This window comes from Triturus cristatus, chromosome 7 (genome assembly GCF_964204655.1).
Source record: "Triturus cristatus chromosome 7, aTriCri1.1, whole genome shotgun sequence".
Taxonomy (NCBI): Eukaryota; Metazoa; Chordata; class Amphibia; order Caudata; family Salamandridae; genus Triturus; species Triturus cristatus.
In genome coordinates this window covers 399,499,717-399,519,630 of record NC_140590.1, presented here as the reverse complement: position 1 = coordinate 399,519,630, position 19,914 = coordinate 399,499,717, and the positions used below count along the sequence as shown (strand labels likewise).

Sequence of the window (19,914 nt, the reverse complement as noted above, 5' to 3'; positions counted from 1 at the left end):
TTCAGAGATGTGGTTGCCTTTGCATGTCCGCGGTGGTCAGGACCATGCTTATGGTGAACTCATCAACTTCAAACCATTATGGAGAAATTAGTACTGCCCAGGACTGCACTGTGGGTTGTTCAAAACTTGGAAGTATGGAGATGTTGTAATAGGGGTGACAGCATTATAGAAAAGTTGCACCTCTTGGATACCATAGAAATGTTAGCACTTCAAAGAGATCTCCAAATGCCCCATCATAGGAAATACTACCCTGATGATTAGAACTAGAACTGATCATTCGAATGTATTCATCTTTTAAATATACATTTTTCCCATCACATTTTAAAGAGGAGGTAGAAACGGTCCCCCTTTATTCCACTCTTTACTCTAATACTCAAGAAGAGTAGTTCTCCAAAACTGTGGTTTCATATATTTGAGCATTTTGGTGTTCATTTTTAATTTGGGGAAAGATAAAAAAAATTGCCATTTACCTGTAACAAAAGCTTTGAACCCTGAGTCTGTTTTTGGTTTGCATTCTGTGGATCTACTGGTGCTAAGAAATTAAAAATAGTTTCAAAATGTGAAGGTATCAACTACAGGAATATCTCCTGGGTTTTGTTATGATATCGCCCTACAATCAATGATTCACCGCACCTGAGCGAGTGCAGTTCAATCTACAGCAATCAGCAACTCGTAACAGAATATCAGAAACATACCCCTAAATTATCCTTCAAGTTGCAAGTACCATACCCCGAATAAAGCATCAAACAAACTCCATGCCTTACCCTGTTTTCTGTGCTCCATAGTCCTTGCTTTCTTTACATAGGAGGTGAACAGAGCCGTACTGGAGGGCATCTACCGCATCAGGCTGCGGAGGGGTTGTTCTCCACTCACACTTGCCCAGGGGGGTGGCATTTTGAATATAGAAGAGAGCCTTTTTACTCTCACACCAAGTGTCGAAGACTCTGCAGAACTCCTCCCAGGAGAAGAACTCCTTCCCCAGCAAATCATCATCCTCATGCAATAGGGTAATCTGGAAAGAAAGGGATTAAGCAGTGAAGAGAAAGGAAACCGGTAGATGTGATGAAAAATAAAATCACAAGTCAAGCACCATTTGGAATACTGAGTAAAGTCTGAGTCAATTAAGGAGTAGTTTCTCTATCTTTGCAGGGCATCATAGTTGATAGTTGTCTGCGTCATGTACAGAGCATTGTGGCCAGCTGGATGCCGCTATTGGAATACTCTATCTAGTTATAGAGGCTTCAATTTGAAGACAGAATTCAGTCCTAGAAGCCTTGTATGATTTTGTTTCCTGTTCTAGAAGTCTCACTTGGAGTATTAAAGGCAGTTCCCGAGACATCTGGAGTACTGTGCCTACTTCTGGAGGTCGCGTGAAGTACTGTGACTAGTTCCTGAGGCTTTGGGGTGTATTCTGCCCTGTTCTAGAGTATATATACTGGATAGCACATATCCAGTACTAGACTAGTTTGGTATATATTGTGCACTTGTAAGGCCTCCTTTGAAGTATTGAATCAAACTCAGACAAATACATTAGGAGCACAGCATGTCCGGTGGGTAGTCTTGTTTTCTCATGTGGACTATAGTGGTCAGATCTGTAAAACTCGTCTTAGGTATTGAGTATTGTGTGCAGTTTGGGAGGCTACATTTGAAGTACAGAGTGCAGTTTTGAAAGTCGTGTGCGCACTTTTGTAAGCAGTTCTGGAAATCTTATGTTAAGTACTGCATCAGTTCTGGATGCCACAAATACAAAAAGTGGAGGACAAGCTTGAAGCAATTAAGGGACTCTTGTTAAAACCATATGACAGATTAGGGATAAATGTAGCCCAGAGGTCAGCATTTTTCATCAGATATATTGTGGTCTTCCTCTAGAACTATAACAGGTGCAATATAGACAGTCTCAGAAGTGACATTAGAAAATATTAAACAATAAGGCTAGTGAATTCACAAAAAGCTCCCAAGCAGAAGAAAAACTGCAAATAAGTTCATAACAATCCAAGACCAGAACAGTGGAATTACATTACTGAGACAGCAGAGATAAATATGAAGATCATACTGGATATTATAGACCATGGCAAGAAATCGGATGCCTATGGATTGCAATTTATCATTTGGGGCATTCCATATCAGATTTTTGCAAACAGTCAAATATATTATGTTTGCCTATTTTATAGTGACATTTTTCCAATTCAAATGGATTCTTTTAGGTGGTTTGTATGATCGCTTCGGAAACAATAAAAAAGGAATATGCTACTTACCAGTATGCATCTGTTCTTGGCATGTAGAGCTGCAGAGTTGTACACTTAGCATAGGTCGCCATCTGGTGTTGGGCCCGGATGTTTGCAGTTTGTTTTTCTTCTTGGACAGTCTTTGGAAGTCACGAGTTTGGTGACTCCTCCTTCTGTCCGTACTGCGCATGGGCTTCGGCTCCATCCTCAGATTGTTTTTCGCCAACAGGGAAATGATGGAGCGTAGTAATAACAGTGAGAAACCCATGTGTTGTATCTAAATAAGATGTACTGGAACGGATACAGGTAGCCGGGGAGGCGGGTGGGCGTGTACAACTCTGCAGCTCTACATGCCAAGAACAGATGCATACTGGTAAGTAGCATATTCCGTTCGAGGCATATGAGCTGCAGATTGTACACTTAGCATAGATTATATAGCAGTACCCAACCTTAGCGGCGACCACCGGTATCCGTTGCAGCTGTTTGAAAAAGTGTCTTTAGTACAGCCTGGCCCACCCTAGCTTGCTGCTTGGAATGCACATCTACACAGTAGTGTTTTGTGAAGGTGTGCGGTGTAGACCATGTGGCTACTTTGCAGATGTCATCTAAGGGTATATTCCCTAGAAAAGCCATAGAAGCCCCTAACTTTCTTGTAGAGTGGGCTTTAGGGGGAACAGATAATGTTCTCTTTGCTTTTTGATAGCAAATTTGTATGCATTTTACAATCCACCTAGCTATCCCCGATTTTGAAATGGGGTTGCCTTTATGTGGTGGAGAGAAGGAAACGAACAATTGTTTAGTCTTCCTGAAGGGTTGCGTTCTCTGTATGTAGTATAGCAACGCCCTTTTCACATCAAGTGTGTGTAAGGCCCTTTCTGCAACGGATTGGGGTTGCGAGAAGAAGACAGGTAATTCCACTGATTGATTGAGGTGGAAGGGGGAAATGACTTTGGGCAGAAACTTCGGATTTGTGCGAAGTATGACCTTGCTGTGATGCATCTGTATGTAGGGTTCCTGTATGGTGAACGCTTGTATTTCACCAACCCTTCTAAGGGAAGTGATAGCTACAAGGAAAGCTGTTTTCCAGGTGAGAAACTGTAGCTCACATTTGTGCATTGGTTCGAAGGGCGGACCCATTAGTCGTGTAAGAACTAAATTTAGATTCCATACAGGGGAAGGTGGTGCCCTGGGAGGAATTACTCGTTTAAGGCCTTCCATGAAGGCTTTAATAGCGGGCACTCTGAAGAGTGATAAATGCTGCCTGTTTTGTAGATAAGCAGCGATCGCTGCAAGGTGTAGGCGTATGGATGAATATGCCAGGTTACACCTGTGAAGATGGAGCAGATAGCATATGATGTGCTGTATGGATGCATCTAGAGGGTTGATTGTATTGTTACGGCAGTAAATTACAAATCTTTTCCACTTTGCGGCATAGCATGCTCTAGTGGTAGGACGTCTTGCTTCCATGATGATGTTCATACAATCAGGGGGAAGGTTAAGGTATCCGAATTCTAGGATTTCAGGAGCCAGATCGCCAGGTTGAGCTGAGCTGGGTCCGGGTGCCTGATTTCTCCATGGTTCTGGGTTAGGAGGCATGGGGATAGATGCAGTTTTTGATGTGGTACCACTGACAGTTGTAGTAGCGTGGTGTACCACGGCTGCCTGGCCCACGTCGGAGCTACTAGAATGAGTGTGAGGGAGTGTTGTTGTAGCTTCCTGACCACTAATGGAATTAGTGGGAGAGGTGGAAAGGCGTATGCAAATCTGCCTGACCAGTTCATCCATATCGCATTGCCCTTGGACAATGGGTGTGGGTATCTGGCGGCGAAGCTTGGGCATTTTTTGTTTTCGTGGGTGGCGAAGAGGTCTATCTGAGGATGCCCCCACTGTTTGAAGAATGGGTGAAGAACTTGTGGATGCAGTTCCCATTCGTGTATTTGTTGCGTTTGTCTGCTGAGCAGATCTGCCATGGTGTTTTGTACGCCTGGAACGTGCTGTGCCAGGAGAAAGATGTTTTGAGGAATTGCCCATCTCCATATGCTCTGGGCTAAGCGGGAGAGCTGGGGAGAGTGTGTCCCCCCCTGTTTTTGGATATAATACATTGCAGTCATATTGTCTGTGCGAATGAGGACTGCTTTGCCTGAAATCTGTTTTTGGAAAGATTTTAGGGCTAGAAAGATCGCCAAGAGCTCCAGATGGTTGATGTGGAGCGATTTTTGCTGTGGCGTCCATAGACCTTGCATGGTGAGGTGTAGAAGGTGCGCTCCCCAGCCGGAGAGCGATGCGTCCGCTGTTAGAGTCACTTGAGGAACCGGGTCCAGGAACGGTCGCCCTTTGGAAAGGTTTGTGGTGTTCCACCACTGCAGAGAGTGATGTGTGCGGCCGTCCACCAACACCAGATCCGTCAGCTGACCCTGGGCCTGGTTCCACTGTTGTGCTAGGCACTCTTGAAGTGGACGCATGTGGAGTCTTGCGTGGGGCACTATGAAAATGCAAGACGCCATCATTCCTATGAGCTTCATAAACACTCTTGCTGGAAGAGAGTGCTGAGGAAGGAATGTTTTGCGTAAGGCTTGAATGCTTGTGATTCTGGCTGAGTTTGGATAGGCAATACCCTTGGAGGTGTCTATAGTGGCCCCGAGGTATTGCTTTGTGTGAGATGGTATGAGGTGGGACTTTTGGTAGTTCACCGTGAAGCCTAGCTGGTGGAGCAGTTGGATGGTGCTGTTTGTATGCTGCACACATTGGTGGTAGGACGCGGCTTTTATCAGCCAGTCGTCTAGGTAAGGGAAGACGTGAATATGTTGACGTCTGAGGTGTGCTGCTACTACTGCTAGGCATTTGGTAAACACCCGTGGTGCGGTGGTGACCCCGAAGGGGAGAACCGTGAATTGGTAATGTTGCCCGTCCACCATGAACCTGAGGTATTTCCTGTGAGAGGGGTGTATTGGAATGTGAAAGTATGCGTCTTTCAGATCCAAGGTTGTGAGAAAGTCTCCCTGGCAGAGGAGTGGGAGGACTTGTTGTAGAGTGACCATGTGAAAATGGTCTGAGTGTATGTAGGCATTCAGAGGCCGGAGGTCCAGAATGGGTCTGAGGGTCTCGTCTCTCTTTGGTATTAAGAAATATAGAGAGTAGACCCCTAGATTTCGTTGGTTGACGGGGACCTGCTCTATAGCATGTTTTTGCAGGAGTGAAAGTACCTCTTGTTTGAGCAGTGTGGAATGTTCTTGAGACATTGGACGGTGCCTTGGTGGGATATTGGGTGGGGTAGATGTTAGCTCTAGACAGTACCCTGACCGAATAATTTGGGTCACCCATTTGTCCGATGTTATGGACTCCCATACGTGGATAAAGTTTTGTAGTCTGCCCCCGACCGGAGTGGAATGGTCTGGGGGGAGCGGAGGGGAGTCATTGTGCGGGAGGGGTGGCAGAACGGGTGTTGTTGGTTTTGCCCCTGCCCTTATTGTTGTTACCCCTGTAACCACCTCTCTGATTGCCCTTTGAAAAGGTATTTTGAGGAGGGGACTTGTAGGAGGAAGAGGCGTTATCGGTGGAGGAGCCTCTACCTGTGCCACGAAAGGACGAGCGTCGAAAGGAACGTTTGGAGGCTTGTGTTTGGAGTGCCCCCATAGACTTTGCTGTGTCTGTGTCTTTTTTCATCTTTTCGAGCGCTTCGTCTACCTTTGGCCCAAAGAGTGTTTCCTGGTCAAAGGGGTGATTGAGTATGGATGCCTGGACTTCTGGTTTGAACCCTGAGATCCTGAGCCAGGCGTGGCGGCGAAGCAGGACACTGGTATTTATGGCCCTAGAAGCAGTGTCGGCTGCATCGAGGGCACACTTAATGGAGGTGTTTGTGATTAGTTTACCCTCCTGTATGAGGTCATGAGCCTTGTGCTTGTATTTTTCTGGAAGGTGCTGCATAAGAGCCTCTAGTTCGTCATAGTGTGCTCTATCATATCGCGCAAGCAGTGCTTGTGTGTTTGCAATGCGCCACATGTTTGCAGCTTGGGAGGCGGTGCGTTTACCAGACGCGTCCAGAAGTTTAGATTCTTTGTCTGGCGGTGGGGCATCTCCTGAGGATTGGGAGTTAGCCCGCTTTCTAGCTGTGGAGACAACTAGAGAATCTAGGGGAGCAGGGCCCTTGATGTAAGCAGGGTCTGTGGGTGCCGCCTTGTACTTTTTCTCTATTCTAGGGTTCAGTACTCTGGCTCTGACAGGGTCTTTGAACACCTCTGTAGCGTGCTTGGTGACACCCTTAAGCATGGGTAAAATGGAAGTAGATTTGTCTTGTATATCAAATGTATCCAGTAGGAAGTCTTCTTCTACTGGTTCACTGTGCATGTCCACCCCATGGTAGTGTGCTGCTCTCTGCACTAAATGATGAAAACCCAAGGAGTCCTCTGGAGGAGACGGCCTTGATGGGTATAGGTCGTCCTGAGGTACATTGGGTATATCAGGGTTATTGTAATCCTCCCATGGATCTGGGGTCCCTGGTGGAGTGGGATCCATTGGGGGGTCCGCCGGGTAATTGTCCGGATCCCCATCATCTGGATCTGGGGATGGGGCCGGATCGTAGTGAGGTAAAGGTGGCGGAGACCTGTGAGGTGGAGGCGGTGGAGGAGGTGTGGGTAGGGGAGGCAGTGGTGGGGAGGGCACTCTGAGGGGAGAAGTAGCAGAGTCCTTCCTTTTGGGTGGAGGAGGAGGAGCCGGAGCATCAAGGCGTCTTTTCTTGGCAGTTAAAGTCAAAAGCCCAGTCTTTGGATCTTTGGACAAAGTCTTTTGTAAAGGGTCTGGTGTAAACAGAGCCAACGGTGTCGAGTCGTCTGTCGGCACCGGTGATTTCGGAACCGGGGGTTTCGATGGTCTGTGTGCGCCATGCTTTTTTGAGGTCTCCGGGTGTTTCGGCGTCGAATGATGTTTCGGCGCCGGAGCGTCGGTGCCGACAGATTTGTGTTTGTGTTTGGTCGGCACCGAGTGTCCAGGCTTCGGCACCGGTGGTTTCGGAGTCGAGCTGGATTTTGCAGTCTTCGGTGCCGGATGCTGTTTTTCGGCACCGGTTGTTGGCTGGCTCGATCCCGAGCTGCCGTGAGACTTTGGGTGCTTCGACACCGGGCCCGAAGGTGGGGTGATCGAAGTTTTGGTTTTGGTTTTGCCCAGGCCGGCAGGCGAGGGAGTAACCTGAGTCTCTTTGGTTTTCGGCGCGGGGGTGGGAGGGGGCATAGTACTTACGGCCCGCTGCGCTGGTGTAACGTCCTCCACGTCGGAGTCGTCGGCCTCGGAAGCGCTGACGACGTCTTCCTCCTGTTCGGTGTGTGTTTGCCCCGAAGCTTCGGCGTCGTCTCCGAAGATGTCCGGTGGAGCTGCCGAGGATGAGTGCGCCATGGTGCGTCGAGCTCTTCGATCTCGGATGGTCTTCTTCGATCGAAAAGACTTGCAGGCGGGGCAGTCTCTAGCCTCGTGTTCCGGAGAGAGGCAAAGGTTACACACCTGATGGAGGTCGGTGTGGGGAAATTTAGACCCACATTTTGGGCACTTTTTGAACGGAGTCCTTTCCATCGGCCGGGACCGGAGTCGCGGAGGGCCCGAAGGCCGGTGTCGATGTACGGGATGGAGAAAAGTGCCGCTTCGAGAGATGAAGATGATGAAGGAACTCGAAGAATCGAGGATTTTCCGTCGAGGCTGGAACCGTAGAAGTTCGAAGCCGGAGCACGAAGTATCACATCCGAGCCCGATGGCGGAAAAAAACAATCTGAGGATGGAGCCGAAGCCCATGCGCAGTACGGACAGAAGGAGGAGTCACCAAACTCGTGACTTCCAAAGACTGTCCAAGAAGAAAAACAAACTGCAAACATCCGGGCCCAACACCAGATGGCGACCTATGCTAAGTGTACAATCTGCAGCTCATATGCCTCGAACATATATATTTGAGTACTTGAAGCGGGTATAAAATGGATTTCCAAAACATGTTCATTGGGCATTGACGTTTGGAGACATTTTATTAACAAGTACAAATTGAAACTCATACTGAGGGAACCTCATGCAGGACCATGTTATTAGTAAATTACTGAGCCATAAGTGTTTAGGGAAAGGGCGTGGCCAAGCCTGCCAAGATGGCAGACTTGCTCGCCTGAAGCTCTGCATGTTTGCCTGACCTTAGTCCATTATCCGCACCAGTGGGGCCACCAAACAGACCCATCGTAACACAGAAACATCGGCAGAACTGAAATCTGTCTGCGTCGAGCTTTGGGGAGAACACTACGGTGAGCCGCAAGACATTTCTAGCGGGCGGCCCCAACCATCATGGCGGCACACGACAGCAGGTGAGATACCCAGGGAAGAGGAGACGGTGGATGACAACCGGGCCTGTCTGACCAGTGCCTGTCGCGCCACAGTGAATGGCTGCTGGCACAGGGGAAAGCTTACACTACAGGCCGAACTGCGGTGGTGAGACTGGCACACAAAAGCAGGCTGCCGCAGTCCATCCCACACCACCCGACTGAAGGAAGGAACAGCAACGCGGCCCGAAGACGAGACCACAATGCTTTAGCTCTCCAGAACGCCCGGAGCTGAATGAGGTGGTAGGCGTCAGTACACTGTGCGACGGAACACCGTATCCGGAGAGGCCAGCAACAAGACCTCGACCCAGGTCAAACATGTGGAGGGTAGGAGAGGAGAACAGGGCCGACGGGTCTCAGCCACGTGGGATGGGTCAGCGATCTAAGCTGGTTAGTCACCGCTCACCCTACGACACCTCCGTGTGGCAGGAAAGCAGAGGCATGTGCAGAAAGGGGTGCACAGCCACAGAGGCCTCCACGGATGGGTCAATGCAGGCAGGGTGAGATCATCTGAGGAGCAACGGCACCGCTCCCTCCACAGGGAAATAGTAGCCTGTAATAGTATGGAGCAACGGCGCGGACCTCACCCACCTGGAACCAGATGCGCAGTTCTGCACCCCTGACCAGTATCTCCCATCAAGCCTCCAGAGGGCGGAGGCTGGGCCCCCGCAACTCATCGGGCCCAGCGAAAAGCGCAGTGGGAATACCTCATGGACAAGCCTACTACTCGGCACAACAATCAGGGTGCAGTGTGAACAGCTGAACTCCACGAGGCAGCAACAAGGGGATGAAAACCAAGCAACCAGCGGGCCCAGACTCAAAGCCCCCCAACAACAACACTGCCACTGCGAGGTACACGAGTACAGACCCCCCTCCCCTTTGAACCCTAAGCGGCGCAACACTTGAGGCGCAGGGTGAGACTAGACACTACCCAAATTATAGAACTTCTTCACTAATGAAAATACAGACATCAACTGCGGGTGCTCTCCCTGCTGCACACTGAAAGCAAACACCAACAATACCCACTTAGTGATACACTGAGAGGAATCCATACCCAGGGTAGACACCAGCCAGTAGACCTAACCCAAATAGACACCGGGAAAGTGAACAATCCACTACCCTTCGGACAGTGGGCTCCAGGGCGCCAACATGGCAGAACACAGCAGGGTGTCCCTTTTGTCCCAGTGAAGCATGGGGAAGCTCTGCTCAAAAATTGGACGGCAAGGGCCCATCCTGATACACAGTCACTCTAGTCACCAAAAACCAGCACGGAGAAGCACAAGCACCAACCACTCTCTCCATGTCCGAAAAATTTAACAAGGTGCTAGCGGCCATTGAAGAGTCCAGGGTCACCACAGAGGATAGATTCGGGGTTCTGGCCACAGACCTCAACCTATTACGTGATGATCATCGCAAACTGGCAGACAAAGGCACAGATGGTGAGAAAACTCTCTCCACTTTACAGCCCCTGGCAAAGTCGCAGAAAGAAAAACAACGAGAATTACAAAGTTGAGTTATGACGCTGGAGGAACTAACAGATGATCTCGAAGGATGCGCACGGAGGAGTAATATTAGAGCCCCGGCCTACCTGAGGGAGTTGAGGGATCAGACCCTATCAGTTACGTGGAGACGTGGCTTATATCTTTCACACCCGACTCAGAACTAACTGCCTGCTTCTCAGTGGAAGGAGCGCACAGAGTGCAGGAACACCGCCTGCCTCTGGGCTCCAATCCTAATCATCTGCTAGTGAAGCTCCTTCACTTCTGCGACAGATGCAGTACTGCGAGCAGCCAGGCAAATGGGCCCATACGAGTAGATGCTTTTCCCCATCAACTATCCTTAGATGTGACAATGTCAAGATAAACTAACAACACCAGTATTATAATTTAGCCTAACCAACCACTCAAATTCTACATAGGCTACATGCATTATTAGCTAGGGGGCAAGAATTGACTACCCCCACACTACAATAGTGCGCTAGCATCAAGCTCAGTTTAGACGTACTGTCTATTGCGGTAGATCCCCAGTATTGCGAACAATTCCCTCCGCAGTTTACACCCCATTTCTTGACTTCCCCCTATACACTGATCCCAACCACAATGGCTGGCAGACGGGTGCCATAGCCCTCAGAAATCCACAAACGGAGGGAAATGCGCAAGGCTTGTTCAGCGTCCCCCATGCCTCCCCATTCACCCCACCAATGCCCCATCATGACACCCACAACTGATACAGTTTCCTCACTCTCAATGTACACTGTATACACACAGCGAGCAAATGCTATGCCACTTACCTATACACTAAAAGACAACAAGTGCAGTTGTCCATGTTACAGGAAACACACTCAATGGCTGGGGAACTGAACAAACTGTGTAAGAGATAGAGAGGCATCTTCTGCACATCTACATATTCAGCATACGCATGTGGGGCACTAATATGGCTCCGGCCGGGGTTCCAGGCCACGAAACATGTATGGTTGTTCATACAGAGGGACAGTTCCTCCTCCTGGAGGGGCTCCTGGATGGCCGGGCGATACTCATAGGCAGTATCTAAGCACCAAATTCCGAGCAGGGAAAACTCTGGAACTCTCTATCAGGAGTTCTCGCCAGTTCACCACATCGCTGTGAATATTTGGGGGGGAGGAGGGGGGAGAGAGACTACAACTGTGTTCTGGTTTTCTCCATGAATAGATCCCATCTCCCCATCCAAACTTTCTGGCCAATATGCAAACAGAATGATACAGTACGTGGGTGCACCGCTGGTTACTGATGGATGCATGGCGAAGCAAATGCCCCACAGTCAAACTATACTCATTTCATTCTATCCCACACAATCTCCAGGTACGACTGGATTGCTTCCTGTGCTTGCCTGTAGTTATCTCCATGATTCTGCGTGCAGACTTCTTGGGGTGGGTCCTCTTCAACCACAATGCACACCTTATCACTCTTAAATGGCAATCATCCTCGGTCCCCACTTGGCGATTGCCTGGAAGACCAAGTATTCCGAAATGAGCAAGACAAAAACCGTAGGAGCTACCTTGCAAAAACGCCAATATGGCATCCACAAGGTTGCTAGAATGGGATGCCTTTAAAGTCGTCATAAGAGGGGCATGTATTCAGCAGGTATCAGGGATCCGCACCACACTAGAGCGACTAACACTAGAGGTGGAATTGGCAACCCTGAATCAGGCAGCAGAAGCCGATGACGAATCACCGTCCCAGACAGCGGAAACCAAAACTGCATATGCAGAAGTATTGGAAGACCTGAGACGATATAACTTCAGGGCTCATGCAGCCAGGATGCTTCGTGAGGGAGACAGAGCAGGAATACAGTTGGCCTGGCTCATTCGGCAAGAAACTGACCCATGACCGAAATATTCACTCCCACTGGGGCGACAGTCTCCTCCCAAGCAGACATCAGCCAGGCCTTTTTGACTATTATACTAAAGTGTACAGAGCTCCGGAACAGGCCTGCCAAGTAATAGCAGATCAGTTCCTCACTCCCACCCCACTCTGCCCCAAATCGCCTCACCCAGCGTGACGTGGTGTTCGTATCCACAGATGTGACGCAGGCGATTCAGGCCCAGGTCTAGATTGCCTACCACTAGAATACTATCACACCTTCTCCACTCTCCTATCACCTAGGCTAGCTGACATGTAAGGAGTGGTGCTAGAAGTAGGGGAACTTCTGCTTATAGTATCCTTTTTAAAACAAGATCGTGATCAAAAATGGCTGACATCTTACAGACCGATTACACTGCTATCGGCACACTGTAAGATTTTAGGCAAGATACTGGCGGACCGCTACGCCCAAGTCCTCCCAACACTGGTGCATCAAGACCAATGCGGGTTTGTCCCAGGCAGGTGTACTTTCCAGAACATCTGCAGATTATTCCATGCCCAGAATCAAGTACAGGGCTGCTTTCCTCAGGCCGCTTTCCTGATCTTGGACCTGGAAAAGGCCTTTGACGCCATAGTCCTGGCCATATCTTTTTGCAGCATTTCAGGATGACACTGATCTTTGCGGCGTCCATAGAAGAAAATGAAAGTATTCTTAATCAGGTGCTATCCATATTTCAGGAAAAAGGTTTTTTTTTTCAAATGGAGAAGTGCGAGTTGTTAAAAGACAAGGTAGAGTACTTAGGTAATGTTGTGCCCATAGATGGCATCGAACCAAGGCCAGGTTTCGTTGATGCCTTTTTCAATGCAGTTGCACCTGTGGATAAAAACAACACTCAAGTCATTTATGGGAGATTGTGTAATTATGCTTCTCACATTAAAGCTTTGACTGGGTTGCTAAAAAAAAAAAAAAAAAAAAAAAAAAAAATGCGTATTTTGTTTGAGACATCGGGTGTCAATAAGCATTTGAATGGATTAAAAGGTAACTGGCAATCTCCAAGGTTCTTAAAATTGTAATCCGAAATAGTCTTGCTGTATAACTGTTGATGCCAGCAATCATTGTCTGGGGCAGTTCTTACCCAGTGTGATGCTGGAAGTGAAAAGTCCATTGGGTATGGGTCTAGCTAGAAACACACTTCTCTACTATTGAAAACAAAGTATTAGCTTGTTGGTGGGCTATTAAAAAATGTAAGCCCTATGTGCTGGGAACAAAATTTACGGTAAGGCCTGATCAAAAGACTTTGGTGACAACAATGAGTGGAGATAAGATCAAAGACCAAACTCCTCGCATAGCTAGATTGTCAACGAAACTCTAAAAATTAAATTTTGATACAGGACACATTCAAGGTATCAACAATGCAAACGCTAACTTCTTATCTAGAGCCTCCTCGGGGAAAAGTGATGATGTGCTGTTTCTCAAAATGAATGGCGAGCAGAAATTGTTGCAGACGAAATTCTCATACGAACTATCAAATGTGTTACAAAAGGATGGCTCGATGAAGTCTGTTGAGGATGATTTGTTGCTTAGAGCTGAAAGATTGGGACCACCTGCAGGGTGGGGTACAAGCTCATTAAGATGGCTCACGAGGGTCATTTACAAACTATTAAATGCATGTGTCGTCCATGGGAATATGTCGGAATTGACCTTGTTGGGCCTTTTTATGTTATTCCTAGCCAGTTGCGCTACGCGTTAGTTTTGGTTGATCTGTATTCAAAGTGGCCCCAGGTCAAGTTTGTGTCAGAACCTAATGCTAAAACGGTGATTGAATTTTTTGAAAATTATTTCATGCGGTAAGGCTTTCCAGAGTTTTTACTTTCAGACAACGGTGTACAATTTGTGAATGAAGTGAGGAATATTTTAAGATTTGGTGATGTTAAGCACATGAAAACGTCACTGAACCAACCTCAAACCAATGGTCAAGAAGAGCGCATTAATCAGGCTGTGGTACAGTGTGTGCGGTGGGCAATCTCAGTTAATTTGATGGTATGGTTCTATCGCATCAGCCCATAGAGTCCCACTTTGATATCTCCTTTTAAATTGGTAAGAGGAAGGAAACCCGTTACCAAGAGATGCCCGAGTTGGATGGGAGAAATGGGTCAAATTCGGAGTGTCACTGGATGAATGTGACCTGAAAGTCAAGAAGAATACTGTGTGGCGAAAGCTAGATAAAAGATTGTTTATGACAGTCGGGCCAGAGTAAGTGAGGTTAAGTTTAAGGTAGGTGATGTTGTCCGCATCAGGAAAGGAGTGCACACCAAAAACGGACTCCAGTTGTTGTGAACAAGTTTGGTGGAAATACAGTTAGAGTCAATGGGTCTAACTGCTGGAATGTAAGAAGAGCGGTGAAGTGTAAGAGTGATCAGAATCAGGTTGTACACCAGGGTAATGATCTTGGTGAGACTAGTTCCTCCATTCCACAAGAATATAATGGTGGGGTTTGCAGAAGCAATCATGTCAGAAGGCTACATAGCAGGTATAAATAATCTTGTAGGAAAAGACAGGATGTTATAATTTATATATGCATCTTGTATTTCATGCTATGGCCTGCATCATATGTTATCTCTCCATTTTGATAATTATGTTATTTCTACATCTTGAATTTAATGCTGTAATATTGTCCTGGCATTGATCTCTTAACATGTTGATCGTTATGCAACTGACATACTACATGTTTTTTTCTGAAATGTTGTACTTTTCTGTTTAATGTTTTTATTTAGCATTTAAGCATTTGGATCTTTAGGTAATAGATATTTAGTTTGGTAATAAGTACTGTACAGGAAATGTAAACTCTTCTACTCTAGTTCCGTTTTTTTAAAGCAATATATATATTTAGTGTTTTTTATGGATATTGTTATCAAGGCAGGTATCAGTGGCACCGGCCGCGGAGAGAGCAGGACAAAGACTGCATTAAAAGGGAGCAGGAGAAGTGCGGGCGGTAGTGGTGTGCTAAGTTCTCTCAGGAAGGAGAGATTAGAGTGTCGGCCATCTTGTAACGGCACCAGGGATGCAGATTCTCAGTGTAACCAAATGCAGGTGTAAAGGGGGGTGTTTGTCGTTTATGATGATTCTGTACATGCCAATAGAGGTGCCGCTTCCTAACGGGACGGGAAGCTTATGAGCGTACCCCAATGGAGGCTCATGTTAGAGGTACTATTGGCCAGAGTTAGCCCATATTAGGAGTAATTGTCGATAAAAATGCATGGTAGTGCTGGGGGGGGGGGGGGGGGGAGGGGTTATGTATTGGGATCACATCTGGGGACCCAGAGAAACACTGATCTAATTTTCTTAAAAATAGGGAGCCACCAGACTTCGGGTTACAAAGGGTTGGGGGTTGGTGTGCATGTTGAGAAGGGACACCAAGGTTCAAGAAAGACAGGTGCTGTCCGTTGCCTACTTTAGTCCAGAGGATGTCCAGAACAAGGACTGTTTGTTCGCATGAGGGAGTGCTTCTAGAATGGTCCACCGCACATCATCAGGGGCGTGGTTTAGGCTCAGATAATGGACCTTCATCCTAGTCGTGGTTTTCTTGCAGCAGACCACACTGCGATGTTCCATGATCCTGACTTTCACTAGTCTGGTGGTCATGCCAATGTAGCCTATTGCGTAGGGACAGGTGACCATATTTCTTTGGTGGGTTCAGTAAAATTACACATGCCACATGAACAGCAGGGATGGTATCCCATCACAAGAAGCAGGTCCCGCAGAAGGCCTTGTTCTGATCTCGTCGCCCTCCGTGGTCTGGTGTACAGTGGCGGTGCGTCCACACTAACTGCAGCAATCAGGACTCCTGATTGGAATTAGCGTCAGAAGTAGAACCGGGACGCTGAAGGGGGTGGAGCTGCGGCAGCACTCTCAGGGTTGAGTGACAGCGCAATAGTGCGCATGTTCGTTTTTGGGCTCATCATTTTTACGATCAGCCTGAACATGCGCACTAGCCTTCCCCTTAGGAGAGCGAGTGTTGCTTCATGCGCAGCCCCCGGTCTCCTAATGGGCAGGGATACAATCCTGGCGCTGCTGGAGCAGCGTCAGGATTGGCTGAGAGGGGTTGCCAGCCACTCATGCAGAAGACGTTGAAGGCGCCGATGCACCGGACCACAGCCCAGGAGCAGACAGCAGAGGCGGCGCGGATCCGCCGGTCAGGTAAGTTTAAGTATTTTTTTTTTTTTTTTTACTTTATTTAAACCCGGCCACCACCCCCGCGTGACCCTCCCCGCGAGTATTGCGAGTGCGAGCCGTGACTGGGGTGAAAGCAGGAAAAGGTCATTTGATTATAGGTTTTGATCTTGCGGGGCTCTGTCTGGTCCGTTTCGTGTGTCTTCCTTTTGTTTGTGCCTGAGGTGCATTGGCCTACTTCTGCCTACTTTTTGCTTGCGGTGCTCTGGCCCGCTTTTGCTGTGACTTGAGGTGCATTGACTGTCGTTTAATAAGACACACTACACCTCCCTTAACAAACGCAGTTACGTTTTTGCTGTAAGCAGGCGGGCAGGCCCACCTACATTTAATAAGGGTCTCACCCGCTCTTCCTTTCGCAGCCGAATTTGCTTCCTTTTCTTCCTTGTGGGTCTCGGAATTCTTTGCTTCAACCACCCTCTTTGCTATGTAGCGTCTGGAGGCTGAACTTGCAGGGTTGATAGAGAGAGCTTTATTGCCAAAATTCTGCCTGTCCTGCATTACAAACCCTGGGCAGGGCTGCAGCTGTATAAACTTGTATCCCCTCTTGTTAACAGCAAGGGCACTATATTCCCGTTTTGGTTACTAATACCAATGAGAGAGGTAGAATCTTTTGTTTTTTTATTTGCATTAGCAAATTCTAATCTGAAACAAAGTAGTAAGCTGTCTACCACCTTTATTCGAACAGAGCTCACACCGATATCTGATAGGTGCATACCGACGTCAGAATGAGTCATTGAATTCTACCACCTGCGCTCCGGTCTGCTCATTGGGCACTCACTCTGATGATTTAGCATACACTTGTTGGAGCCTTCGCGGCCCCTTATGAATGAATGGTTACCTTAAAGGGTAAGCCCAAATTATGTCACTGGGACCTGGTTATATAGCAGTACATAGAGAAAATGAGCCCAGTAAACAAAGCAAAAATTATAATAATCAAAGAAAAATGTGGTATCCTGGGTGTCATGGTGATGCTGTGGCTGTGACACCTAGATCTTTCTGGTTAATTGCTATGACCATGGGAATGTTCAATGCTGTGTTTCATAGGTTTTAGAATGTGATTATTTGAAGTGTGGTTCCAACAGTAGAAGCTGTTATGGAGCTAGAGCTGGCTGTGGTGTTGTATGGATCCTATTGTACTTTGGATTAAACCTGCATGTTCCTGTTGAATCTCCTGAATCAAGTGTCCTTATTCTACGTAAAGGTGATTCCCACAAACAATTACTCCAAAACAAATAGTTATCATTGGAACACAGTGTTTAATCACACCGGTTGTATGCGTTAATCATAGTATTGTACAATTCTTTTCAAAAAGTGCCCCTAATGTGGCTGGGGGAAAGAAGGGGGAAGTGACGTTTTTAAAAAGTGAGGATAGGTAATCGGTAGGGAGTGCAAATCACACACATATATTAATATTACAAAGATTGGCTTATATTTGAACCCAACGCATTCTTATTATACACAGGTATTCAGTTAGCCATACATATATATATTGTCACAGTGGAAAATCACTGTTGATCAGACTGGCTATATACAAAGAAGTCGACGTTTCGACCCCTGGTTCGTAGGTTACTGATTCCCTTACAGCGGGGTCTTCATCAGGACCGGGTCATGGGGATGGGGCATAGGGATAAAGCATATGTTGGTCTATCAGGGTCAGATTGGAAAATTATTTAAAAACAACCAAAAGCGCACCTGGCTCAAAAAATTACCATTTGGAAACCTCCACGTATAGTTGGAGGAGAGTGGTGGGCTTCAAAGCGAGAGCTGGAACAGACGCACCTGGGAAAGTAAGGTGCACCGTCAAAGAGGACCCTGGTGGTAACAGTAAAACATATAAAATAAGTGGCACACAATGCCGCCACTCACGTGTTTGGAAATAACGCCTTGAGGCGTTAGGCTCTTCAGACAGCGTTGTCTGGTTGGGGAACAAATCCTAGATGTTAAAGAACCATTCCAGTCAGGGCTGGAAGCCAGATAAACTTATACAATACAGGGATTTCACCGCAATACTCAAAAATTAAATTAAGTTAAAAAATAACCAACCACCATTTGGGGAACAAATCTTAGATGGTAAAGAAACATTCCAGTCAAGGCTGGAAGCCAGATAGACGTATACAATACCGGATGTCACCGCAATTGTCAAAAATTAGATTAAGTTAAAAAATAACCAACCACCCAGGAGAGTGGGAAGTTACAACATTATGGCTAATTCGTACAGAATTAGAAACGAGTGCCAAGAGAAAATATACCTTTGAACGTCTCAGGAGACTGGGTCAAAAATTCAGACGACCTAACGGGAGAGGAAAAATTGCAGCTATTAAAACCAAACTCAAGGGGCTCGGCATGTTATACTGTCAAAACGACGTCCGTGTCAAGGGCTTACAGTAGTGGATACGTCGGAGTCCATAAATGTGACTGAACGTAGAGGCAAATCCTTCCACTTGTAGAGAGGATGGGGATCTCGACACAGCGGTTTAAATAGGCAGAGAAAACCGGCATAACGTGATGTCAGCGTGCAGGCGCTAGATACCTGTAAAAAATGACGGATGGGTATCGCGAGTGAAAAAAGACTGCTCTGAATGGGACATGTGAAAAACGAGGGTCTACTGAATAATCTAAAACTTTTTAAAAATAGAAAAGGCACATACAGCAAAAAATATTATGGGCCGAAGTACCTGGGACATCTCGTATTGCTATTAGAGGTCGCTATACTCTATTGATCGTCAGTAAGGAGAGAGGGCATATCTGGATGTGCGATCACCGTCCTGCACAATAAAGGTACAGCCAACCGCATGGTGCCTCCTTGATGTATCTAATAAAGTATCATTATCAAAGTTGAGTGAAAGAACACAGAGCATGGTACACTGTAAAGGTGTCCTTAATGCATATGGAGAGCATTCCTGATCTAATGCGTGAACTGCAAAACTCATACAGGCAGGTCTATGAACATAGAGACTTAATGTGATAAGTATATTTACAAGTAAATAAAGATAATGATGATATAAACAAGTAACACAATCACATTTCCAGTGCACGTGTATTGTCTACACGTTCCATAGCATAAAAATCAGTAGTCCAAGGCATAAGCACAATAGTCATACATGGGTATAGGCAGCTAGATACATTTTCTAAAACAGTAGTCCATGACTTAAACACAGTGGTCATATATGGGTACATACAGCTAAATAGATCTTTAAACCATATGGGACAGGGATGTCAATCGGGTATGAGACTTGCTAGCTGGGCGTGGCTGACCTCAGACTCATTGAGGCTGTTCTCAATAGAGTCCAGTGAGGACATCCATTTACATGCTCTTGTATTAAGAATAGTTGTAATGATAGCTATATTGTTTTGGAGTAATTGTTCTTTGATTATTATAATTTGTGCTTTGGTACTTTTTTACTGGGATCGTTTTCTCTATGTACCTTATGAATGAATGTCTGATTAGCATGTTGTAAGGGATTCAAATCAGAGCCAGCTGGCAGCTCAGCCTTGCTGCTGGACTCTAATAGGTACCTTCGGGGACAATGTACTCGCTGCAGGTACAGCCACCTTCTGGTTGTGTTCTTTTTGGCCCCCTCATCGTGCTTTTGTTTGTTCCAGAGCACGTCCCCTTAATTCAAGAGTATTCCCTCGTTTGTATGGAGATTGCTTCACAACAAGCTAGCAATTTATCAGTACTTCATCATGCTCCCACTTCTTTCAAGCCAAAATGTGTTCTATGGCCAGAATCTGGAATATTTCACTATTTGCACTTTCAGCGCATTCTTTTACTGTTGCCC

The 19,914-nt window shown here is 46.8% G+C and overlaps 1 protein-coding gene across 2 annotated transcripts in view; it reads right to left on the bottom strand.

The window, feature by feature from the left end:
* The window catches only part of LOC146809784 (uncharacterized protein ZSWIM9-like), a 323,831-nt gene that overhangs the window by 57,098 nt on the left and 246,819 nt on the right, over positions 1–19,914 (bottom strand). For both annotated transcript variants that reach the window (XM_085616631.1, XM_085616632.1), the window contains exon 8: positions 765–1,012. In XM_085616631.1, the coding sequence (XP_085472757.1) occupies positions 765–1,012 (248 nt within the window). The remainder of the gene's footprint in view (positions 1–764; positions 1,013–19,914) is intronic.